The sequence below is a fragment of the Manis pentadactyla genome, chromosome 8 (genome assembly GCF_030020395.1).
Source record: "Manis pentadactyla isolate mManPen7 chromosome 8, mManPen7.hap1, whole genome shotgun sequence".
Lineage (NCBI taxonomy): Eukaryota > Metazoa > Chordata > Mammalia > Pholidota > Manidae > Manis > Manis pentadactyla.
Window position 1 is genome coordinate 114,254,437 of NC_080026.1, and position 23,405 is coordinate 114,277,841.

Genomic DNA, 23,405 nt, shown 5'->3' on the forward strand with positions numbered 1-23,405 from the left:
ATGGTAAAAATGATATGCTGAAATCCCTAGTAACCTGCTTCTGTTCCATCCCATCAGCTTAGGAGGAAGCGAGCACTGAAGAAATGGGACAAAGAAAAACAACTGGCTTCCCTATGTCTCAGTTTGCAGAGTAGCCAAAGCTCTGGGTACAGGGCTTCAAGCTGATCAACGTAAATCACCAGTGCATTAATGTGAAAATTTAGCTCTATAGCTGTCTGGTAAGTTATCTTGTGTAAAACCCATTGATTAGTTGAAAAGCAGAGTGGCAAACAAAATTACCTGACGAAGGCTCAGTATTGTCCAACTTTTTCCAACAGATGCAGTTTATAACTCCAGTGCTATCATCCACTGTAAGAGAAGCAGAAAAGGGCAGAAGAGGGATTTGGGCACTGTTGGTGAATGAGCATGTATTGCATTCTGCTACTGAAAGATGACATTTTTCAATAGCCTGGTTGGGCAAATCCCTTGGCAAACTCTGTTTCTACCTTTAGAAATAATCTCTTACTAATACACCCATGGGAAATGCTTATCTGCATATATCAATGTAATACACGAGCCCAGTGGAAAGTAGTCAACATTTCATCCACTCTACCTGACAGATACTAATGGTTGTTGTCTACACCTCTCCTAAAAAATGGTGTCCTCAGGAAGTTAAGTGCAAAAACCTCAATAACTGCTAACATACAAAATCTGCTTTGCTCTCCTACCGGGAAACAAGAGAGGATTGCATGGTCTGTGGTTAGAGGCACTTAGAGGGTAACCTTCTGTCACCATTTGCTCTTTCACCAGCTCACCAACTTACCAAGACAAAAGCATGAAAGTCTTTTTGGCCTGACCTCTCTTTAAACAAGCTTCTGCCCAGTTCTTACCACTGCTGGGCACGTATGGAAAGCCACGTACATCACTGAAGGTTAACATTTTATTTTCATAATAGAAAATAATTATATCTTGGTCACACAAACAATACTGGTATGGCTCATTTTACCCCTAGTGCAAAGACCTGAAGAATTCCTATTGCACTTGGTGCTGGGGAATGTCCTCAAAGACACGACTGCCAGTTAATGCAAGAAGTAGACCCGACCAATCAAAGGCTCCTCACCACCTCCTCTTTTCTTGGAATGTAGGTTCTGCCTGCCTTCTCCTCTCCCAGAGGCTGCCTCAAGGACACGGCCTTGAGATAGTGATTGGTTTTGAGACCATCTGGACTGTATACATGACTGGACCCAATCATGGTGCCTATAAAACTTTTTAAGATTTGACAAGTGATCTACTCACCTTGCGGCCACTCAAGACAAGCATCATACGTAAGTTCCCTTCTTATTAAACCTGCCTCCTACCAACCTGGAGTGGCCTGTCTCTTTCTTCAGTCTTTCCCTGCCCTCTAAGTACAGGGGCAGGTTTCAGATTACACGTGGGAAGCTCCTGAAGACCTTGCAGACCAATACTTAGCTTTATAACAGCAGAGGAATTTGGAGATGTTTGCTATGGGAAGATAAGTGTTTTTTCTTTGCCTAGTTTCTGGCAAACTCAGAACAAGGGCTGTTAAGCATGGAGTCGGTGAGCTTAAAGGTTTTAAAAACATCATCAGCTAGACTGTTGTAAAAGCACATGTAATATTGAAAAAACGTAAGGCAACATTTTTTAATTGCTGGTTTAAGTCTATGTTGAAACGAGAAGCCAAGAATACCTGTTATACTAAAATTATTTCTAGATGGATTTTATTAAATATAAAACAAGTAAACTTAAGAGGGTAAGAAGAAAATAAAGGTAAATACTTTTTAAGCTTGGGCTTATAATTGGTTCTTTAAGACTTCTTTAAGTAGATCTGAAAATCTGAATTCATTTTAAGAAGTCTGATATGTTTGACCAACTAAACATTAATACTATACTGCAATTTTCCAAATGTTAGGTTTAGTATCTTAATACATACTGTTCACAGAAATTAATAAGGAAAAGACCAAGACCACTAGAGAAAAAGTGGCAAAGGAAAAGAATATGTAAGTCATGGAAGATATACGAGTGGCCTACACTAAATTCATTAGGTACCTGAGAAAAAAAGAAGCAAATTTAAATAATTTCTCAACTACTAGAATGACAAATATTGAAAATACTGATACCCTCATATGTTGTTAGTGGGAGTGTGAATTCATTCCAAAGTTCTAAAAAGCAAGTTTGAAAATGTTTTGAATTTTGAAATATATGTATCTTCTGACTTAGTAATTACTTCTAGAAATTTATTCTGGGGAGAAAAACAGAATAAACAGAGATATATACAACTTGCAAAAGGCTGTTCATTGCAATATTGTTTATAGTAATCAAAGTTAGAAATCACCTAAATGTTTATGACTATAGAATTGAGTAAATAAATTATAATGGCATAACATGAGAATAAAAGTTATGAAGATTTATTCATTGATGTTAAAAGATATTCATATAAAACAAATCTTATACATAATCTAATTTATGTAAAACATTAAATAGTGTATTTTGACAAATTATTTTAAGACATTAAAATGTTAATAGGAGTTTCTTTTAGAGTGTAGGGAAGGAACTCCACATTCGATGTTGTATGTTGACTATAAACTCATTTCAGAAATATTTAGAGAGAAATAATGTATAATAGTATGAGGAAATAAGGCATATCTATATTAGGAAGAATGGTCACCCAAACAATGACATTGTTTTTGTCTTAATAGGGTTTCACATGACTTCCATGTACTTCATTAAAATTTTCTGTAGTTTTAAATTTTATTTTAAAATGACTATTATTTTAAGAAGCAAAAAAACCCGGTAAGAATATTGAGTTAAATAATGCATGACACTTCTAGGCTTACCACTTCTCTGGTCAGTTTAAAATCTTAATTTATAAGGGGGAGTCAAAAAATACCAGTACATGAACATTTGTTCTAGAAAATGTGAGGGCATTCTGGCCTTAACTGTACAGCCTGGGAGTCTAGATCTGGGCTTGAGTTGCTGCCAGGCGATCTGTCACCAAACCTTCGGACTGTGTAACCTCTCAAGACAGACCCTGGGCCCTGGCGCCAAGGTCTGCCTGGCTGCTGGAATGCCCCGGAAGGGGACATCCGTGCTGTGCTACACAACGTCCCTCCCAGCTGAGCAGCACCACCTGGCCTTTTGTTTCAGCTATGGGATGAGTCAGTGTGAGCAGGAAGCGACCCCGGCAGAGGCCTGTGGTAAGGCAGGTGGAGCATGACAGAGAACAGCAGGAGTGGCCCCCTGGCAGGCAGCCCAAGAGCCATGAAGTGCCTAAGGACAGCAGGGAAGAGTGCAGCTCTCCCTTGAAGGCCTCACAAGAATTAAAGTCACAAAAGTGTTTCTCTCAATTACTTCCATCTTCAGATGCTTTTCATTTCCCCATAGCCCACAGATGCTTTACTCTCTAATAACAGCCACTCTAAGGAAAAGGATTTATTGGGAAAGAGTCAAACATACTACCTTAATCTTTTTATAATGGAAAAAGGGATTAAGTGAAGATTATAAGCAGAATATCTGGCCTGGTGCTAGTGCCAAGACTGACATCCTCAAACAGCCTCGTTTGTTTGATCTAAAAAACAGAAAAGTAAAAGACAAATGTAGCTGATTTCTGGGGGTGGGGTAGGGAGGAAGAGGGGGGAGAAAAAAATCAAACTGAATTATCTGGGGACTGTACAGCACACTGGAGCCAGCAAATGGATTGGACCTATAAGCCTCTATCAGTGGAAACTTAGCAAGTGACTAAGCCTTAGTTTTCTCATCTACAAAATGGAAATAGTATCTGTATCCTGTATTTCAAAAGACTAGGGGGAGAATAACGTAAATTAAGCATGTAAAAATGCTTGGTAAACTGAAACTATTACTTCATCACTGGTATTTGGAGATGAAGTATTTTACTATACAACAGATAATGTACTCGCCCACAGCTGAGTATGCTATAGGAACTTAGTGAGTACTTGTTGAACTGTCTGGAGAAAAATAGAACTAATACCTTTGGTAAAATAAAACAGAGAAGAGATCCAGTATGGGGATGCCTGACAAGACAATCTATTTCAGAGTTAAAAAAAAATACATGCTGGGAAAAAGCAGAGGGCATGCAAAACCTCATCTCTCACGTTATTTTATAAGCAAAGGACAATCACCTTCAGGAAAATGAATACATGTTGAAGAAATGTAATGATATTGTATCTGTACATTATCACAGACTGCCAAAGAAATGTTCTTAATCACCTAGTTCAACTGCCTTTTATTTTTCCCCACGCAGAGCAAGAATATAAATCCAAGATAACAACAGAAAGTGAAAATATCAATTATAGCAAAGGTTTGGAATCCAAGTTAAGCTTTCTACAAAATATCTAGCATGGCTTAACTACAGAGATTTTATAGCTGTACATAGTAATGTATCAAAATGCACTAAACTCAATGAAAACAAATTAAGTCCTATGACATTAAACTTAACAGTTTGCCAGTATCCAAACTACAGAAACCCTTTATCTAATAATCTCTGTCATCAAGGAGGGGAAATTTTCTGATAATGGCTATTTATCCCTTTGAGTACCAAAAGGTATTTAAAAAAAACTGTTCTGGATATAAATCTTTTAAATTTTTTCATACTCCCTTTGTTTCTAAAAAGCCTACTTTAATTAATATTAATTTGGCTTTTTAATTTTTAACGGTGTCAATATAAATATATATTACTATCCTTTGCTATTTATAGCTATGACCTAGGTATCAGGTGTCTGTCCCTGATTAGCCAGTGACCCTACACTGCTGTATTTTAATTCTTTGACTTCCTAACTCCCCAGAGCTGTCACTTGACAGTATTCATCAGTATCATTCCTACCTGTTGCCTCATTTTACATTTAGTCCATGTCAGCAGCTCCAGGAGGCTCCCAATAGAGGACAAGCACATGGGCTTTGTCAGAGTCCCTGGCTGTACAGAAAGGCTGGGGTTGCTTTCAAATTCAGTGCTCTGCTAACTGGTAAAGACACAATTGTTCTTACCTCCATAACTGTAGAAAGCATCTCTTTCTCTCACTCCAATTACAGTTCCCAGGATATCTACCTGTTTTATTGGATGCCCATTGTAAAAAAATATACCTGAAATTTAAAAAAAGAAAAAGGTAGAAAGTCCATATAATGTAAGACTATGTTTTCTGCTTCGGTAAAATCCCCATCAGTGGGGATGGGGTGGAGCATGGATGCCAAAATCAGCAGTATGCTGCTTGCTGAAATTCCAAACTGAAGAATCAACCCTTGACCTGTGACAAGCTCCAAGAAATTCAGGTACCTTTTCCTCAAGGGTCGTAAGTAAAAAGTTTGGCTTTAAAGAAGCTTATACTAGTACTGAAAGGAGAAAATCAGTGTTGCCAACTAGATTTGATTATCTTCTTTCCATTTGTGAAAATGAAATGTACCTGCCTGTAGAACTCTCACAAGGGGCCTGGAAACAGTCATATTATGAGATCAAACAGAGTATTGTACTTTGAGAGACTGGAAAGGGAGAGAGGAAAGCTCCTTTGGCTTTCTTACTGGTGTTTTTCTAAGAAACCAGTCATCATTTCTATGAAGTAGCAAGTAGCACTTCTTTTAAAAAAGATAAATAGGTTGCAAAATGCTACCCTTTGGGGCCTGCAGATCATAACTTAAAATTTTTTTTAAAATGCTATTTTCAAAACCCAGATGAGAGATACCTGCAGGCAGATTTCCACCAGAAGGCAAACCTGAGAGAACAGGCCCACCCACTAACACCCAGAGGCCTTTTCTGGACTCGGGACAGGACACAGACAGAGGGACTCCTGACATCCATCGGTGAGCCCCTCATTCCCGCCTGAGTTCCCCAAACTCTCCTGGCCCTGCAGAGCTCCCCTTCTGTAGCCTCCCAATATCCTTACCTGAACTCCCTACTGTGGCTCAAGCTTCCCGCATTGTGTTCCTGTCATCTGCAGTTAAGAGTCCAGACTAAACTCCAGTCTCTTTTTTTCTCCCCACGCTGGCCAAATTCTTTACTTTCTGAAAGAGGCTATAAATTTCTAAATGACAACTCCCTTTTGAACTAAATATGTGAATTATAAACAGAGAAATGGTAATGACTTCAGGCATTTGGCCACCTCCCTTGCTTCTTTCCTAGGCCTGGTCAGAGCCTCTCTTGTCCACACGTGTGCCACAGGGGGTTCCCTGGCCTGAATCCCGATGCCCTCCAGAACCCCCAGGCTGGTCCTCTGCTGACGTCCTCGTCTCCCACGTGGAAGAAGTGGCTGAGGACCAGTCACTCACGGCAGAGTCCTAGGGGATGGACAAGGAGGCTCTGAGCATGGAAAAGGAATTGAAGAGAACCACTTCTTGCTAGCAAAAAACAAGATTCTCTTCTGTGAGAAAAGAGCTCCAGAGAGTTGGATGGCAGCTCTGCTGACTGACAGCTCCAGTCTTTACTTTCTTTTCTCCAGGAGCTGAGAAAAGAAAGTAACCACAGTTGGCCCTGGCTCAGAGGCTGCAGCCGCAGCCCTTCCCAAGGGGTCCTTCTGCTCCACTGCCTTTTGTGCCACATGCAGCTCAGAGAGGCCCAAACGTATCAGGGGACCCCTGGATCACAGGTCCCCAGGAAGGAGGAGGGTCACAGGCAGGTTTGGTTCAGCTTTCACAGCAGCTGATCCCTGAAAAGTCATAACCACAGCAAGACATTTGCCTGTGTTTTCTCTTTCAAAAGCTTTTAAACTTTTTAACTCTCTTTTAAACTTCGGATTTCTCTCTTTTCTAACTGCTGTTATTTAATTGATGCTACAACTTCTCTTACTGAAGCATAAAATGCCCAGGAAAATATTTGTAAAATACAGATTTGCTTAATATAATTCTTATGAATATATTATTTCTAGTTCATCGGACTCTTGAGAGATAATACAGGCTTTGTATTTTGATTTAAATAAAGATTCACTATTTATTTCATCATTAAAGTTTGACATGGATGGAGACATTTAGAATAATAAAGGCCATTTATGAGCATATACATAAAAAGACCCCCAAATCTAAGCACTACCACCACCACAAAATTCATAGTACTTTTTATTAGTTTAACCCTAAATTCACAGGTTAATTTAGTGGGGGGTTGACATTTTGCAACCATTCTGCAAGGCAATTCCAATGTCAAATACCCAGAGTAAGGTAAAATTTCACAGGGTAAAGGCACAGTCTCCCACAAGACTGCTCTCGCTTCAGTCATCAGCTCCAAGTTTCGAGGTCCACAGGCCACTCATACTTCTGACCAACTGGCTACAAATTTGGGCGTTCCCATGATTCCTTCAGGTTTGGTAATTTGCTAGAATGGTATGCAGAAGTGAGAAGGTGCTATACTTATGACTACAGTTTCATATAAAGGGTATAAATCAGGACTAGCCAAATAAAGTGATGCATAGGACAAGATCTGGGAAAGCCCAAGCACAAGGCTTCCATGTCCTCAGGACACATCACCCTCCTGACACATGATGTAAGATTACCGACCAGGGAGATTCACCTGAGCCTCAGTGTCCAGAGTTTTTACTGGGGTTTTATTACCCAGGCATGACTGACTGAATCACTGGCCACATAGACAACTCAATTTCCAGCCTCCCAAGGGATGGGGCTGATGCAAACCTCTAATCACATGATGGGTCCTGAAGGCCGGGCCAACCCCATCCTGAAACTCCCTAGGGCATCTCATTAGCAAAAACTCAGGTTATGGTTCAAGGGGCCATCAGGAATAACAAAGACACTCTTATCATTCCGGAAACACAAAGATCTTCCAGGAATTAAGGGTAAAGGCCAGTCAAATTCTTTATTATATACTTGTTTATTATTTATCTTTTTTTTTGTTGTTGGTTAACGTTTGTTATTTTAAAATATTCTTTGCTGTTTAGGCATTTCTAAATTGTAGGTAGTCCAATCAGAAGTTTTTACTCTATGGCAAACCAAACCAAACACAACAAAAACAACACAAAAATAATAACTTAAGTGGAATTTCCCTCCCCTAGAGCCCTACAGTATAATCTAAACAAGAGCACTCTGAAATTATCATGTTTTAAAAAACAAAATTAATCCAAACACTTTTGAAGATCTAATTGGCTTCATTAAGCTATTATTCATCAATTGGGCAGCATCCTCTCTAGCAAGTAGAGAGATGCTCCAAGGAACTGTACAAAATGGAAGGTTTTTATAGAAAGGGGGGTCGGGGGAAAGTTACTAGCAGAAGAAAAGAAGGGATTGTTTCAGGCTAGGTCATGTTCTCTTAGGGGGAAGAGCTGGGGAGTCCTATACTGCAGATGACCCCATCTTCTTTTAGGGAAGGTAGAGAAGGGTTATCTTGCTGATGACGCTGACCAGAGAATTTCTGACTGACTACATTTCTGGGGGAGGTTGAAACTGTGAAGTTTAGCTACTAAGCCCTGGTTTGGTGACTTGGCCAAGCAGAAGTGACACCATGATGGGCCTGTGCCTTTCTTTTTAACACCAAGAATATAGCAAAGATCATAGGGGCAAGTTTTCCTTGATTTGTTGGTGATTCATTGTAAAGTCCTTCACCCACGGGAAGAGTTAAGCCCCTCGCATGCCCCTGATACTTCCTTGAGCAAGAAGATCTTTAAGCAAGGCTGAATTTAGTGTGAATTAATTTCTTCCTGAGGAGATGACCTATGAAGAATACCAGACTGTTCTGGAAAGTGGACAACCGTGAGGGAGGATGGCTGCCTTCCAAGGAAAAAAACAGGCCATTTCCAACAATAATTAGGATATAAAGGTGTGGTGAAAAATATCTGGACAAAAGGCTTTAATATAAGGTCATCCAAATGCATTTGTCCACAGAACTGGAAACACATAAAACATCTGCTCATTAAAACTGTGCATACTTGAGATTCTTGACTGCTTCTGACTCAAAGCTTGCTATTTCTTCAAAACAGCAAAGAGAGTTTAACCAAACTTCTCATGTAAACACACTTAGATCCAGCCACAGCTGTGTGAATTATTTAAATATACTCCTTAAGTACCATCACTCCTTAGTTTTTAAAAATTATTTAACTTTACATTCACAATGCTTTATCACTCCAGTTACTCCTTCTTGAAGGCTCACTATATCCCAGGGGCTGTTCTAAGCATGAGATTACATGGGTGAAACAAAGCAGATGATATCCTTCCTCTCAGGGAATTTATATTACTTTGATTTTGATTAATTCAAAACAAAATATAAACCTCACAAGAAAATCAGGCATGGTTAGCCCCCATTTTATAAGGAAGACAGCTATGCTTTAAAGGTGAGTCGCATGCCCAGACCAGGTTAAGAGGCACCTTTAGGAAAGGGAGCTAAAGCCTAGGGATGCTGAGCCAGTGAGCTTCCCACTAAGAGCAGGCCCAAAGAAAAACAAGTGAGCACTTTAAGTCTGAAAGATTTCATATGCAGATGAAAACATTCCTAGGTACAAAGGTTACTCTCCCAAGCATCTATTAAAAAGGTAAAAATAAAAAAGATCTAGACTGTTTTTGACTTGTATGTAAATGAATTCATTCAAAAGTCTGGGCCAGGTCATTTTCAAAGCCTGTAGCAGGGAAGGCTCTCCTGAAAGCCATTAACCCCCAGCTTTCTGCAGCTTTGCAGAAAGTAATGTGGGGTACAGATGCAGCACATGGCATCCACCAGGCCCACCAGCCACATACCTGGTACCTGGCAGGACTCCTTCAAGTCCAGGATATCCCTGATGTAGAATTTTGCGAAGGCTAGAAACACAGGATCCAAACCCCACAAGAGGGAAGGGGGCTCCTCTTCACACCGGCTGGGTTCAGGCTGCATCTGGAAGCTGGGCTGTGGCTTTTAGGCACCCTGAAAGGATCTGCATCACTGAATTGAGGATCTAGATGGGAGACAAAAAATCAGGCTGCAACGCGTTTAAAACCAGTGTAATTGGCACAGCCCTGAAGCTGTTCTCGGTGGGCATCCAGAACACCGGGGCTTGTCAAACTCCACGCCCCAGGGCCTGAGGAAAGGGGCGTCCCTCGTGAGGGCCCGTGAGTTCCTTATGGCTCCCCACCAGGATAATCTCCTCTGCCTACGGGAGTGTTTCTCCTTCCCCAAAAGTATCAATTTCGAAACGGCTAAAGGCCAATATTTTACTTTGGGAGATGGGTCCATACAGGCGTACCCTAAAACCGCTTTAAGGGGTGCGGCCCAGGGAGGAATGGGCACCCTTGTGGCCATACTCATGAGGGACAGAGTGGGTAGGTCGGCCCGTCGCTCTGCCCCTACACCTTCCGGTTTTCGGGACGAGACAGAGGAAAACGGAAACCAGACCCGCTCGTAACCCCTCCCGCCGCGCTCGCCGCCGGTCCACGGCTCCCAGGAGCGCACAGGCCCGGCCCTTCCGGTACTCGGAGGCCGCGGCGTCCACGGCCACGTCCGTCGCTGGAGCGCGGGGCCGAGGTCACCTCTGCAGTTCCGGCGGCGCCCCACACGGCTCCCAGCGCCAGACCAACCTCGACTCCGCGCCGCGCCCTTACTCCTAGCCGCCGGCGCCTCGCCAGGGCCCCGCCCGCGTGCCAACGACCCCGCCCCTCGCGCCCGCGGCTCCGCCCACCCCAGCGAGTACCCGCTCCACCCTGCGCCCGTCGCGGCACCGCTGCTCCTTCCCAGGTGGCTGCGAGGCTGCCGAAGTCTGTTTGTCTCCGGCACGCTCAAGTCCCTCAGCCGGCTGGGCCTCCGCGAGCCTCCGCTGGAGCGCAGAGCCCTTAGCTTAGAGGCCTGGGAGCTGGCTCTGAATTTCCTGCTACCCAAGCTCCGCTCACCAAGTCTCCGTTTCTCCCCGCCCCGCGCTAGTGGTGGGACCCAGAGCCACGACCTCCAAGAGGTTGGACTGGTTCAGCCTACCTTTTTTTGGGTTCCTGATATATTAAATGAACAAATAAATAAAGCAATACCAAAACCGGTATCTAAATTTAAGCCCTTGAGTGAATGCGAGGTGTTGGCTCTACCGAAGACTAGCCCTGCAAGATCATGACAATAAATTTTGTCTCCTTTCCTGTTATTCTATTTTCTGGAATGTTGTTCATTTAAGAATTTTGAAAGCTGGCCATTTTGGTAAATCATGGCCACCTTGATGTGCATGTCCCCAGTAGTTGTAATTTAAAGTGAGAAAAGAGCCACTCTCATAAATAAGCTATGTCCGGACATCACTCCAGATGGCAAGAGTTCTTCCTAATTTACAGGGACTCTGTAAAATAACAGGTCATTCTGGTAATCCATTCCCTCGGGAGGCAAGTGGTGGCCAAGGAGATAATTGCTGAACTATTTAGCAGAGGAGAAACTTCAAGCAGCTGGAATGGAAAATGTATATCATTAGAACAATGGCATTTAATTACATCCCTGGCCACTGATGAAACTGCAAAACAGAGTCCTGGGTAAAGAACAGCATCACCCATATTCAACTGAAAAGAACAGTTGGGTTTGTGGAGTTTAAGATTAAATTAAGAGAAGACACCCTTTTAACAAGAGGGAGGCTCTCTTCAAGGAAGCACACCAAGTAAGACGCCCAGTAGGATGGGTGCTTCCAGCGGACCTGTCAGGTAAAGAGAAACAGGTTGGGTGACATTTCCCGGATGGCACACAACTGTTCCTGGGAGGAACCCAAGAAGAAAATCACCATTGGGTGTAGTCAGAGCCTAAGATTTCATGAATGACTCTTGTGGCTCATTCAGGGTAGAATGGTAGAGACAAGAGCCCTTGGGGACTCCAAGCTTACTGCCAGCCTTGGGGAGGGTCACAGGTGAGGTGAGCAGAGCAGACTTTGCCTTGGAGTCTAGGGGTGCTTCTTTTGATATGAGCTGAAAAGTTGAAGGAGTAGGTTGCAATTGAATCCTAACATGATGCGTGGAACAGAATTTCCAGACTGTAGAAGCATCTAGAGGAGTTTGTGAAGATCTTCTCTGCCATCTCCATCAGAATTGATTCCAGGTTCCCCAAGCCACTGCCTAGAGAGGGGCAGAGGGACTTCTGAAATCGTGCATCTTCAGCTTAGGATTCCATAATTTGGAATTGGAAATTTCAAAATCCAACAGTCCACACTTAATACTAGAAACCTACCCTTGCATTTCTCAGTGTGAAATAACTTGGTTTTGCAAGCATTTTTCTCAGATTAAACAATCCTTTCTAGAAAGTTAAGATTTTAGCAAATTTTCTGGAAAACCAGGGGATTAATTTTGTATCTCCTACCCCAAAGTTCAAACTATCTTCCTTTAACCATTTTTGACATTTTATAGGTAAAAAGGACTTTGTCCACCTGTAAACTGGATTAGGTTATCTGTTTGATGTTTATAATAGACAACTTACAAATATTCTTAGTATATTAATGTTGTAACCCTTAGGGGATATCTTCAGTCACTCAACATACTTTGAATACTGTGTGCTAGGGGGGAACACTAAGAATTTTTATTTCACAGGAGCTAAAAGAGTGATGTATGTAGTATATTAAATACAAAACAAGAGGCTAACCTGTGAGTAAATATAAAATGTGGCCTGGATCATAACTACTGTATGGGTCACAGGAGGTAAATGGAGGAAGGAGCCCATTAAGTAAGATAACATGTAACCACTGCAACAAGGTAAGCAGTCAGCACATACAAGCTAGTATTGCTATTAACTATGAAGGTGGGATTTAAGCTGGGGTTTGAGACTATGGATAAGCTGTTCATTCATTCATTCATGAAAGCACTTACCAAGAACTGTATAAGACACTGGGGGTAAGAAAGAGACAAGAGAGATCATGTACAGCCTTCATGGAGCCTGCATTCTGTTGGAAGGAAAGGGGTTGGACAATAAAAAAAAATGAGCAGAGAGTGTTTCTCAGTGTTTTGAAGGAAACAAAAAGTGTATTATGATCATTCATAGTGGGTTGTGGAATCAACTTTATATAGATCTACTTTCATCAGATGTGACAAAGTGACATTCAAGCTGAGACCTGAAGGATGAGAAGGAGCCAGCCGTGAAAAGTGCAAAGGTTTGAGCATCCCAGGATGCAGAGTTAAGGGTGAATGTCTGGAGGCAGGAAGTACTTACCTGTCAGAAGAACGGAGGATGAGAGTGGTTGCATATTTAATTGGAAAGAAGCAGAAGGCAGATCCCAAAGTATCTTGTAAGCTGTGATAGGATGGGGTTTTACTCCCAGTTTCCCTATAAAGAAGGGGATCATATTGTGCTGGGTGGGAGCAGGATGAGCCAGCCACGTCTGTGGGCAAGCCAGCACAGCAGCCTGGCTGGAAAGGGCAGCTGCAGTGGATGCAGTCTGGGGAACACGATTTTCACTAGATTCCAAAGGGCTTGAGTTAGTTTCTACTTTTACTCCCTGTAAGCAATAGGATGCTGTTGATTATTGACCAGAGGAATGTTTAATGAATTTTAAAAACAGTGGGGATACCAGCTGCATCTCACATAATATACTGAATCTATCCCCAAAACTGTTTGTTAGGGGATATTCACCAAATAATGGTGAAGAAATAGAGTCAGAAAATATTGCTGGGTCCATTGCTGCCTGTAGTGTTGCTCCCCAGCAGTGTTGCTTGATCCCCTGTGATGTCACGCTCCCCCTCTCTTTGGTGTCTCCTTGGCACACAAACATGCTCTCCCCACTCTTTAAGTATCATACAACTTTTAGAAAACAGCCTCTCTGAAGAGCCCAGCCCCTCTAACGACTGCCTCTCCTCTCTCCTTTTAAAGTTAAATTACTTGGAAGAATCCTGCATTTTCTATCCACACTTCCTCCTCTCTAATTCAATTTACCATAATTTGGCTCTTCTTAATTTAGCTGGCAACTAACTCCACTCCAGCCCACCACTTCCTTGAAATTTCTCTCTTAAAGTTAACAATTACATTCAAATTCTCAAACACAATGGATAGTTTCCTCTTTTTTTTTGTCTGATTTTCTACTATTTGATGTTAATATGATCATGACATTCTTTATGGTTTCCTTCTACCTGTTTCTTCCTGCCCAGTGTCCTCTTCTCCTGTTAATCTTAAATGTTGATGTTCTCCAAGATTCAACCTCCTGCCCAAATTCCTTTTTACCCTGTATACTTCTGAGAAGCCTCATCCAAACCTATGGCTTTAACCAAACCAATATTCCTCACGTCTTCATTTCTAACTCAGAACTGTCTCCTGAGCTCCACAACTCAGTTTCCAAATGGATTCTCTTGGGTACCTCAAACTAAACCTCCCCCACAGTTCTTCCTTGACAAATGAATGTCATCACCACCCACGAATTGTGTAAGTCAGAAAACTGGAATGCATCACAGACACCTCCCTCTCTCTTACCCTCGGTTGCTACTAATCACAAAGACCTGTCAATTCTGCTTCGTGAGTATTTTCTTAATTTAGTCCCTCCTCCCTGCTCCTGTTGCCATAGCCTTATCCAGCCTTTCATCATTGCCTGGAGTATTGCCATCACCTTCCAACCAGCTCTTCCGCCTCTAGGCTGGCCTCCCTTGGATTCATGGTCTATGCTACTGCGAGGATATCCTTATAAAATGCAAATTAGACAATGTCACACTCCCTTGTCTAAAACCTTTCAATGGCTTTATGTAGTCTGCAAAATAAAGTTCAAATTTCTTAGCATTTCAAACCAGGTTTCTCATGGTCTGGCTACAACCCAGCTCTCTGGACTCATCTCCCACCAACCTCTCAAAGCGTTCTTCACTGTTCTGAGGAGTACTTCCTCAAGATATTAATGAAAGTCTGGTCAAATAAGTTTGAGAAAGGATGAAAACAGATTTCAGCACAATAATGGGCATTGAGAATGTCCAAGAAAGGAACAGAGTGCATTAAGTTTGAGCACCAAACTCTATTAAACATATCAAGGAATTTAGTTTGGGAAATGCTACTTAGGGCATTTGGAACAACTTAAGAGTTCCGAAAATATGTCATGCTCTCTTTTGCTTTTCCCCCTCTACCTGGGTGCCATTCACTTATTAATTAATTAACCTAAAAAAAGAACTGTATATACTTAAGACTGCCATACACTGGGCATACAAAGGACAAAGAGGATCTGAGTGAGCCAGACAGGTAAATATAATTACAACACGTCATGATAAATGCTGCATAAACTGGCAGAATAAGGTAGGGGAGTGGAGTTGGGGGGATCAGGAGACAGTAACCTTGCCTCTTCCTTTTTCACCTGAGTTATCTCTGAAATAGATGTCAGTTTTCACTTTATGTATTTTGAAGCCTAGTTGTTAAGTGCACATGTATTTATAATAGTTATATCTTCCTAATGTAGGGGCTCTTTTATCGTTATGAAATGTCCCTCTTTGTAGTGAAATTTCTTGTCTTAAAGTCTATTTGGTCCACTATTAATATAACTACTCCAATTCTCCTATAGTTACTGTTCGCATATCTTTTTCTATCTTTTTACTTTCAACCTACTTGTGTGTTTGAATCTAAGGTGTGTCTCTTGTAGACAGTATATAGTTGGATCTTGCCTTCTATCCAGTCTAACAATCTCTGCCTTTTGATCAGGGTGTTTAGACTCTTCACATTTAATGTAAGTATTGCTATGGTTGGACTTAAATTTGTCATTTCTCTATTTGTTTTCTACATGTCAATTCTCTTTTTCATTCTTCTGCTCCTTAACTGGCTTCTTCTATGTTCAATGTTTTCAATGTAACATTTAATTTACTCTGTTAATTTTGAAAAAAAACTAGTTTTTTTAAGAGATTTTAATCTAAGGATTAAATACACATCTTAATGTATCACAATCTACTTCAGATTATTTCTAATTTAATTTTAGAAAAATATAGAAACTTTGCTTCAATATTGCTTCTATTTCCTCCCCACTTTTTGTGCTTTATTGTCATATATATTGCATCTATAAATAAATTCAACTATACAATAATTATTGCTTAATATAATTGTGCATCTTTTAAGGAAGTTAAGATGAAACATGAGAAAAAGATATCTATATAGTCTTCATATTAGCCCATATAATTATTATATTTTTTTCTCCCTGAAATTTTGGGCACTCTGAATTGAATGAGCCCCTTTGACTGTGGCAGAGGTACAGTTGTGCTCTGACAGACCACCTACATTGGCCAGTAAGGGGCTGGAGCTGGGGAGGGGAATGGGAGTTGCCCAGACCAGAATGCCACAGACTCCCACTGTGCTTACCTGAAGTTTAAGCATAAACACTTCTCAGATTGTTAAATGCCTTTAATCTGTATCACTTCTTCAGCCTCCCCAGCAGTGTTGCTTGATCCCCTGTGATGTCATGCTCTCACTCTCTTTGGTGTCTTTTTGTTGTATTCTCAGAGTGTTTTGGTTAATTTTGTCCAATTTTGTTCATCTCTTTAACCAACTATGTCCCTAATGGTAGGGCTTTTGGTTTATGGTATGTCCATTGGGCCAGATGAGATGAGGTGGCTCAGAAAATAAGGGATAAAGGACTGAAACATAGAACAAGTCAGAAATTACCTAGTTGAAGAAAGCAATTACTCATAGCACATCCTGTCTCGTGGACTTTGAAGAAGATTCCTCAGTGAGCAGAAGGCATGGTGTGAACCAGTGTGCAATTCACTGGAGCATTTTCTGGATTAAGAACCAGAAATGACATTGAGCGATGGCTGAGGGAGAGATACTCTTTACATCCTTATACTTAAACCAGGGAACTTGTTTCTGCCCAAATAGTCTGATTCTACCAAAGGGGATCCAGACAAAAGGATGATGACCTTGACAAAGATGAAAAGCAGGAGGTAATGGGCTGGGATTTCATCCTGGAGAGAAGAGAAAGATATTCTCATAAAGAAAAGTTGTGTCCTAAGAGCCTGGATTGAGTGCATGAGAAAAAGTCTTGATTTTGTATTTTGAAAGTCTGTATCTTGATGAAAGCAGAATGGTGGTTGCCAGGGACTAGGGGGAGGGAACAGGGTGTTATTATTTAATGGACACAGTTTCAGTTTTGCAAGAGGAATGGAGCTCTGGAGATGGATGGTAGTGATAACTGTACAACAGTATGAATGTACTTAATACCACTGAATTGTATACTTAAAAAAATGAAGATGGTTAATTTTATATTGTGTGTATTCAAAATTTTAAAAATTGTAAAAACAAAGTCTGTATCTCAGGCAATGCTGCCCACAGACTGTGGTTTACAGTATGTGCACTTATGTGACAGTCACCTGGCTGCTACCTTATGCCTGGTCATTTAAGCCACAAATCCACACCCTGCTTGCCAAAGGTGGAGGTTCCTGTCCTTCATGGGTAGTTTATGAGCCAGGTGGACTTTTTTGAATTGGATTCATGCTCAAAATGAGGTAAGTGGAAACAACCAAGCCTTGGTTCTTCACCTCAAATCTTGGATGCACACCCACTCTTCTGGGAAAGTCCCAGAGTGTTGCTCTGACAGATGACAGATGTCCTTATAGGGCAGAGCTGCCAACACACACACAACTGCTTCCCTAGTGGCTACCAGCTACCTGTGAGACCACCAGCTGGAAAATAAACTGTGTCTTATTCTTGTATCTCTCTCCTTTTTATAAAGATGCTGCAAAGATTATAAGGCACTTAGAGCTGACTAAAGATTAAGTTTTGGAGAAATGGAATTAATAGTCATAATAAAAGGCCAGGATAAAAGGATTAATAAAAATGACAAAAAGAAATATGAACTTTTCTTTTGATGCAGTACCTTTAAAAAAAGCTTGTAACCTTGATTAGATAAATTGTGTACAGACATGCATACAATTTTAAAACTAATTAAAAGGGATGGTGTTTTCCAACTTGTAAATGTTGGGTATTTGTTACTTATTTGATAATAAAAGCCATTTTTAAAGTAGCATCCCTTGAATTTCACATACATAATGTTGGAAGAAAGAAGCTAGATACAAAAGAGATGAATACTGCATGACTATTATATCAATGTACAAAATCAGGCATAACCATTCTATGGTGTTAGCAGTCAGGATAGTGGTTACTCTTTGCTTGGGAGCACTGACTTTCCAGAAGGGGGCATGAAGGGGACTTCTGAGGATACTGCTCATTTAATGTTTCTTGATCTGTACCTATATTTCAATAAGGTATTTTTTCAAGTTTTCACCCTTAGTATTTGAATTCGTGTATTTAAGGTTGAGAAGAATTAAAAAGTGAAATCTTATTAAATGTATAAGCTCCCACATTTTGTGCTATTGTCATGTGCATAAGAAAATAGACCATCTTAAATGTTAATGTAATTCAAGAGATGAGCTGTAACATCATGCTATATTTTTCTTAATTATATGACATGTGCCTATAGGCTCAAGGAGCCATGACATTTCATTAGTATTAGCATAAAGCTGGGTTGATTAGCATAAAGCTGAATAGAATTTTGTTTCTCTTACCAATTTATAATTCTCCCCAGGGCTACTTTCAATCAAGAAAAAATTGAACTCCCCAGTGATGTCAAAGACAGCGTATTGCAGAGGTTAATTAACAAGTCATCTGGAGAAGATTGAACAGCCATTGTGCTGACAAGTTCAAGAGCTAATCGGTTCTGATGATGTAATTTGCAGCAGGGCTTGACGTCTATTGGCTCGAAGGGTGACAGCTGCTGTGAGCCCTGATGATTAAAGTGTGAAGCATGGGGGCGGGTGAGTGCTTTTAAATGATGGGAGACTCTTACAGAGCCAAGTGAATACAACCTGGTTATGCTGGTTACCCTGTCCAGCAAGCCTGCCCAACTCATCTTTATACAGATTTTACCAGGTCTGCCACAATCTGAAATCTAGGCTCCCAGCCCTTCAGGCAACAGTGATGCTCCTTCCCTGAACTCCTGGGGAATGTACAGTCGTCATTACACATCTTAGCACTTGTTTCTTTAGGAGATATTTTGTGAATGTTCCTCAGGTTCCCCCAACTTGACAATAAGCTACTTAGGGGCATAGTTTTTTCTGTATCTCCCACAGCCTGGAATATAATGGTAGGCACAAATATTAAATTTTAAAAATTGGGGCAAAATGTTGATAATTATCCAAGCAGAGTGATGGTAACATATGGGTTTATTCTACTGTTTATTCTACTTTTGTGTGCTTGAGAATTCCCTGGATAGCAGGGTTGGCAGATTTAGCAAATAAAAACGCAGGATGCCCAGTTAAATTTGAATTTCAGGTGAACAAGGAAAACTTATTATTAATAATCTTTATTTTGTTATACCACCATAATATTTCATGTAATCTAATTTAATTACATAATTTATAACAATGTTATTCATATATACAATTTATTATAACATTATATTGCTATTATATTTTTACATTATTTTATTATATGTTCTGTGGCACATATTTATACCGAAAAGTTATTGTTCATCTAAAATTTAAATTTAATTGGGTGTCCTGTATTATATCTGGCAACCTGACTTGCTGAAAACTGCAAAACATTATTGGTGATTAATCAATGGGCTAAAAGAAAGTAGGCTGTAGAAACAGTACCGTGTCTCTTACAGTGTGATCTGCTGTTACTTGCACTGGAATTGTCTATGAAGTTAGCTCCCCATGGTTCTCCCCTCACCCTAAAGATGCCAAGTCAGTATTTCTGCTGGGGGGACTCTGCATTCGCGAAAAGATCCCAAGGTAATTCTGGGGCTATTGATAGCAGACATGATTTCTATGATGTTTCTGGTTTTTCTGATTGATCGTTTAATTTTCTTGCAGGGGCCTTATTTGAGCAACTTCTATTCCATTTTTTTATCAGGGACCTGACTTAAGGGATGATAATATTCCTGTTCTAGGACTTACCCACTAAAGATTACAAGTCAAATACTGTCACAAATATTCTAGTAGCCTTTTGTAGTTAAGCTACTCCTTGAATATTCATCCAGTGGCCTAGCATCTTAACTAATGATACATATTTTACCAACAAAAATTCATTGTTATTGAGAAAATTGTAGGTGGCAAGTTTGCAGCTCCATTTAGTATTTTAAAGCCAGGGTTTCTAGGGCAACCAAATGTCCTAGTTTGCTTGGGAATGTTCAGTTTTAGCACTGATATTCTCATGTCGTGGACTATCCTTTACTTTCAGTTGTGCCTGGGCATCCCATCTGCAACAGCTGTCACAGTACACCACCCAGATCCCCTCTCAGAACCAAGGCACTCTACACCAGCTGCTGGTAGTGTCAGTTCATAGTTGAGACCCTACTCAGGGATTTTGCCTTATTCTAATTTTGCTTTACTCAAAATTATGCCAGCCCTTCTAAGATTGAGGCCCAGAACTGAAATTATAAGCAGAGCCCCTGTGAAGACAGAATTCTGAATCTTAGCAAGTTGGCTATGTCAAAGTCAAGGCCTTAATTGGGAAGGAATGAGATCTTGAGATATGGTATGAGGACATATGGGTCAATGTTCTTATAAATCTTGACTCCTCAGATTTCCTATGAATCCTCTAGGCTGTAGAAGGGGCCCACTGTCCAGGCTAAAAATTAGCACTTCTCACTTCCAAAGATACAGAGATTTTGCCTTACAAGAAAACACCTCCTTTATCAAAGGATCTTAATGCAGCCTGCAACCCTTGCTCCAAACCCCAAAACCAATAACCAGGGTTGACGCACAACATAAGCAATGGGTCTGCTAAGGGAGAAAGTGACTATTGGCAGAAGCTAGGAGAGTATATATAGATCCTGAATATGCCTGGTCAAGGGAGGTTGGGGAAAATGTATGGTTGGATAAGGAAGAATTCACTGATAAGAGAGCATTCTCCTATGACATAGGAGTTCATCCTGACAAGGACCCCAGGAAATGGAGCCATCACACTGCTAGAATGACTCTTGCTTCCAAGAGAGAACATCATCACATCAAATTGGTCTGCTATATCAATGATATCACATTAATCATACTAGGTAAGAATTGCCAGTAAGTTGGCAAGAAGGCCTGGGTACATACTTGTGCTTCAGAGTGTGGGAGTTAAACCCTACAAAGATCGGGAGCTCTGCTACATCAGTGAAATTTTTAGGGGTGTAGAGGCTGGACTATACTAGGAATCCTCTCCAAAATAAATGACAAATTGTTGCATTTCATGCTTCCTGCTACTAAGAAGGAAGCACAGTAACTGATAGGCTTTTAGGGTTCTGCAGACAGCATTTCCCACACTCAAGAATACTGCCTTGGCCCTTTTGCTGGTAATTGAGAAGATTTCTAGCTTTGGCTGGGGCTTTGCAGCAAGCACAGCACGTGGTGACAGCAGCCCTGCCACTTGGGTCTTTCTAGCCAGCAGATCTACGCATTTGAAGTCATTAGCATTGCCTTATAAACTCCCTATCAGTCCCCTAAAGTCTTGGGTTAAGAGGTACCTCCTACTGTGGACATGAGAGGTGGTGGAGTTTCATGGTCAGATTCCTGTGCTACACATAGACTCTAATATATAAACCCCAGCAACAGAGAACTCAAGTACCCTGAAAACTGAGCAAAAAATGGGATGGGTAGGGAGGGCCCAGCTGACAATTGGGTTGCATATCTAATTCATCATTATACAAATTGGGAAGAGTGGGGAGGGGTTTTTAAAAATGAGCCAAATGAGTTGTGAAAGGCAACAAAATATTCATGTTTTTCACCATTTTTCTCAGATAGTTTGTGCACAAAACATAAAGGTGCTGCTGAAGCTTTAACCCATGTCTCCTCACTAGTTCAGAAAAGGGATAAAATTAGGATCCCAGTATAAAATTGTGTTTCTCTGGCTGTTCCCCCAGATACCAGGTGGTGCCACCATGTCCCTCCTCTGGCTCTGCTCCAGCTCCCTGGGATTCTGTCTGGGGCTGATGGAGCCAATGACTGGGTGCAAAGTGCCCAGTTTCTCCTGCAGATGCCCCTGCTGCCCCAAGGCTGCCAGCTTGGCACTGCCACCACAGCTGCTGCCTGTTGGGCTCTCAGCACCCCACAGAGGGCCCAGCCAAACTGCCCGGATAGCCTTGACCTCCTGCCATCTGACTTCCCTCAGGTTGGGAGCTGGGCTGGGAGACAATCTGGGTAAGCCACACTCATTTGTGCTCAGCAGGAGTATATCTAGTGCTGTGAAACCCAGAGGAGATCATTTTTAAACACCCTTCCAAATGATAAAATGATTTTCAGTAATAATCATGAAGCAAAATGAATAGCAATAATGGCCAGAGGAGAAATGCAACAGTGAGAATTTTCTTTTTTTGAACTTTGTACGTATAAATTAATAAGAAAGGAGAAAAGAAGAAAGCTTACAGTACAAAAAAAAAAGATTAATAAGATGGCTTTTAAATACGTGAACATATTTGCCCCAGAATTTCATTATGAATTTTTTCAAAAATACAGCAAAATTGATGAAATTTTAGTGAACACATATATGACCAGCACCTACTACATCTTACTAGTAATATTTTGTTTGCTTTGTCACACACTCATCTAGCCATTCCTCTATACATCTATCAGTCATACTTTTTTTATTTAAATAAACTCTTTATTTTAAAACAGTGTTAGATTTACAAAAAAGTTGCAAAAATGGTAGTGTTCCCACATAACCCTGGACCCAGTTTCCCTACTATCATCTTATATTAGTACAGTACATTTGTCCCAACTAATGAAACAATAGTGATACATTTTTATTAACTAAACGTCATACTGTATTCAGATATCTATTGTTACCCCATAATAACCTCTTTTTGTTCCAGGGTCCTATCCAGGATATCACATTACATTTTGTTGTCTTATGTGCTCGGGTTCCTCTGGGCTGTAAAAGTTTCTTAGACTAGCCCTGTTTTTGGTGGCCTTGACAGTTTTGATGAGTACTAGTTAGGTATTTTGTAGAATATCCCTCAATTTGGATTTATCTGATGTTGTTTTCATGGTTATCCTGGTGTTACAATTTTTTTGCAAAAAAATAGCACAGAAATCAAGTGCCATCTCAGCACATCATTATGAAGGGTACATGCAATCAATATGATTTATCACTGATGATGTTAAACTTGATCACCTGGTTAAGGTAGTGTTTGCCAGGCTTCTTCATTGTAAAGCTATTTTTTTCCCCTCCTTTCCATGCTGTGCTCTTCAGAAGCAAATTACTAAGTGCAGCCCACTCTTAAGGAGTGGAAATTATATTCCACCTCCTCTTGGGGGTATTATCTACAGAAATTATTTGAAATTCTTCTGTATGGGGCAATTTGTGTGTTTTCACTCATTTAGCTAATTACTCAATCACTTACTTATATTAGTATATACCCTCAGATATTTATTTTATACTTTGGACTATAATCCCATATATGTATATGTGTATATATATGTATATACATTTTTTGCCCAAATTTTCCAGCTTTGGTCATTGGGATCTCTTTCAATTGGCTCCTTTTATTATTCTGATTAAAAATTAGTTATATATTTTAAGTACTTTTTTACTTTCTGGCACCATAAGATGCTCTGGGATCATCTTGTGTATT

The 23,405-nt window shown here is 40.6% G+C and overlaps 1 protein-coding gene and 1 long non-coding RNA gene across 8 annotated transcripts in view; one reads left to right on the forward strand and one right to left on the reverse strand.

Annotated features, from left to right (window-relative positions):
* Positions 1–10,502, reverse strand: part of STN1 (STN1 subunit of CST complex) — a 44,800-nt gene extending 34,298 nt beyond the window's left edge. For 3 of the 7 annotated variants that reach the window (XM_036898483.2, XM_057506282.1, XM_036898475.2), the window contains exons 1-4: positions 10,152–10,476; positions 9,670–9,863; positions 4,999–5,094; positions 280–348 (exon numbers count right to left, since the gene is read on the reverse strand). In XM_036898483.2, the coding sequence (XP_036754378.2) occupies positions 280–348; positions 4,999–5,094; positions 9,670–9,802 (298 nt within the window). In that variant the 5' untranslated portion in view covers positions 9,803–9,863; positions 10,152–10,476. The other 4 variants (XM_036898482.2, XM_057506281.1, XM_036898476.2 and 1 more) reach the window with 4 other exon arrangements.
* Positions 10,503–15,471: 4,969 nt separating this feature from the next.
* Positions 15,472–18,599, forward strand: LOC130684630 (uncharacterized). Its single transcript, XR_008999000.1, has 2 exons — positions 15,472–15,533; positions 18,378–18,599. It is a non-coding gene; the product is annotated as an uncharacterized LOC130684630 (long non-coding RNA).
* The last annotated feature ends 4,806 nt before the right edge of the window (positions 18,600–23,405 follow it).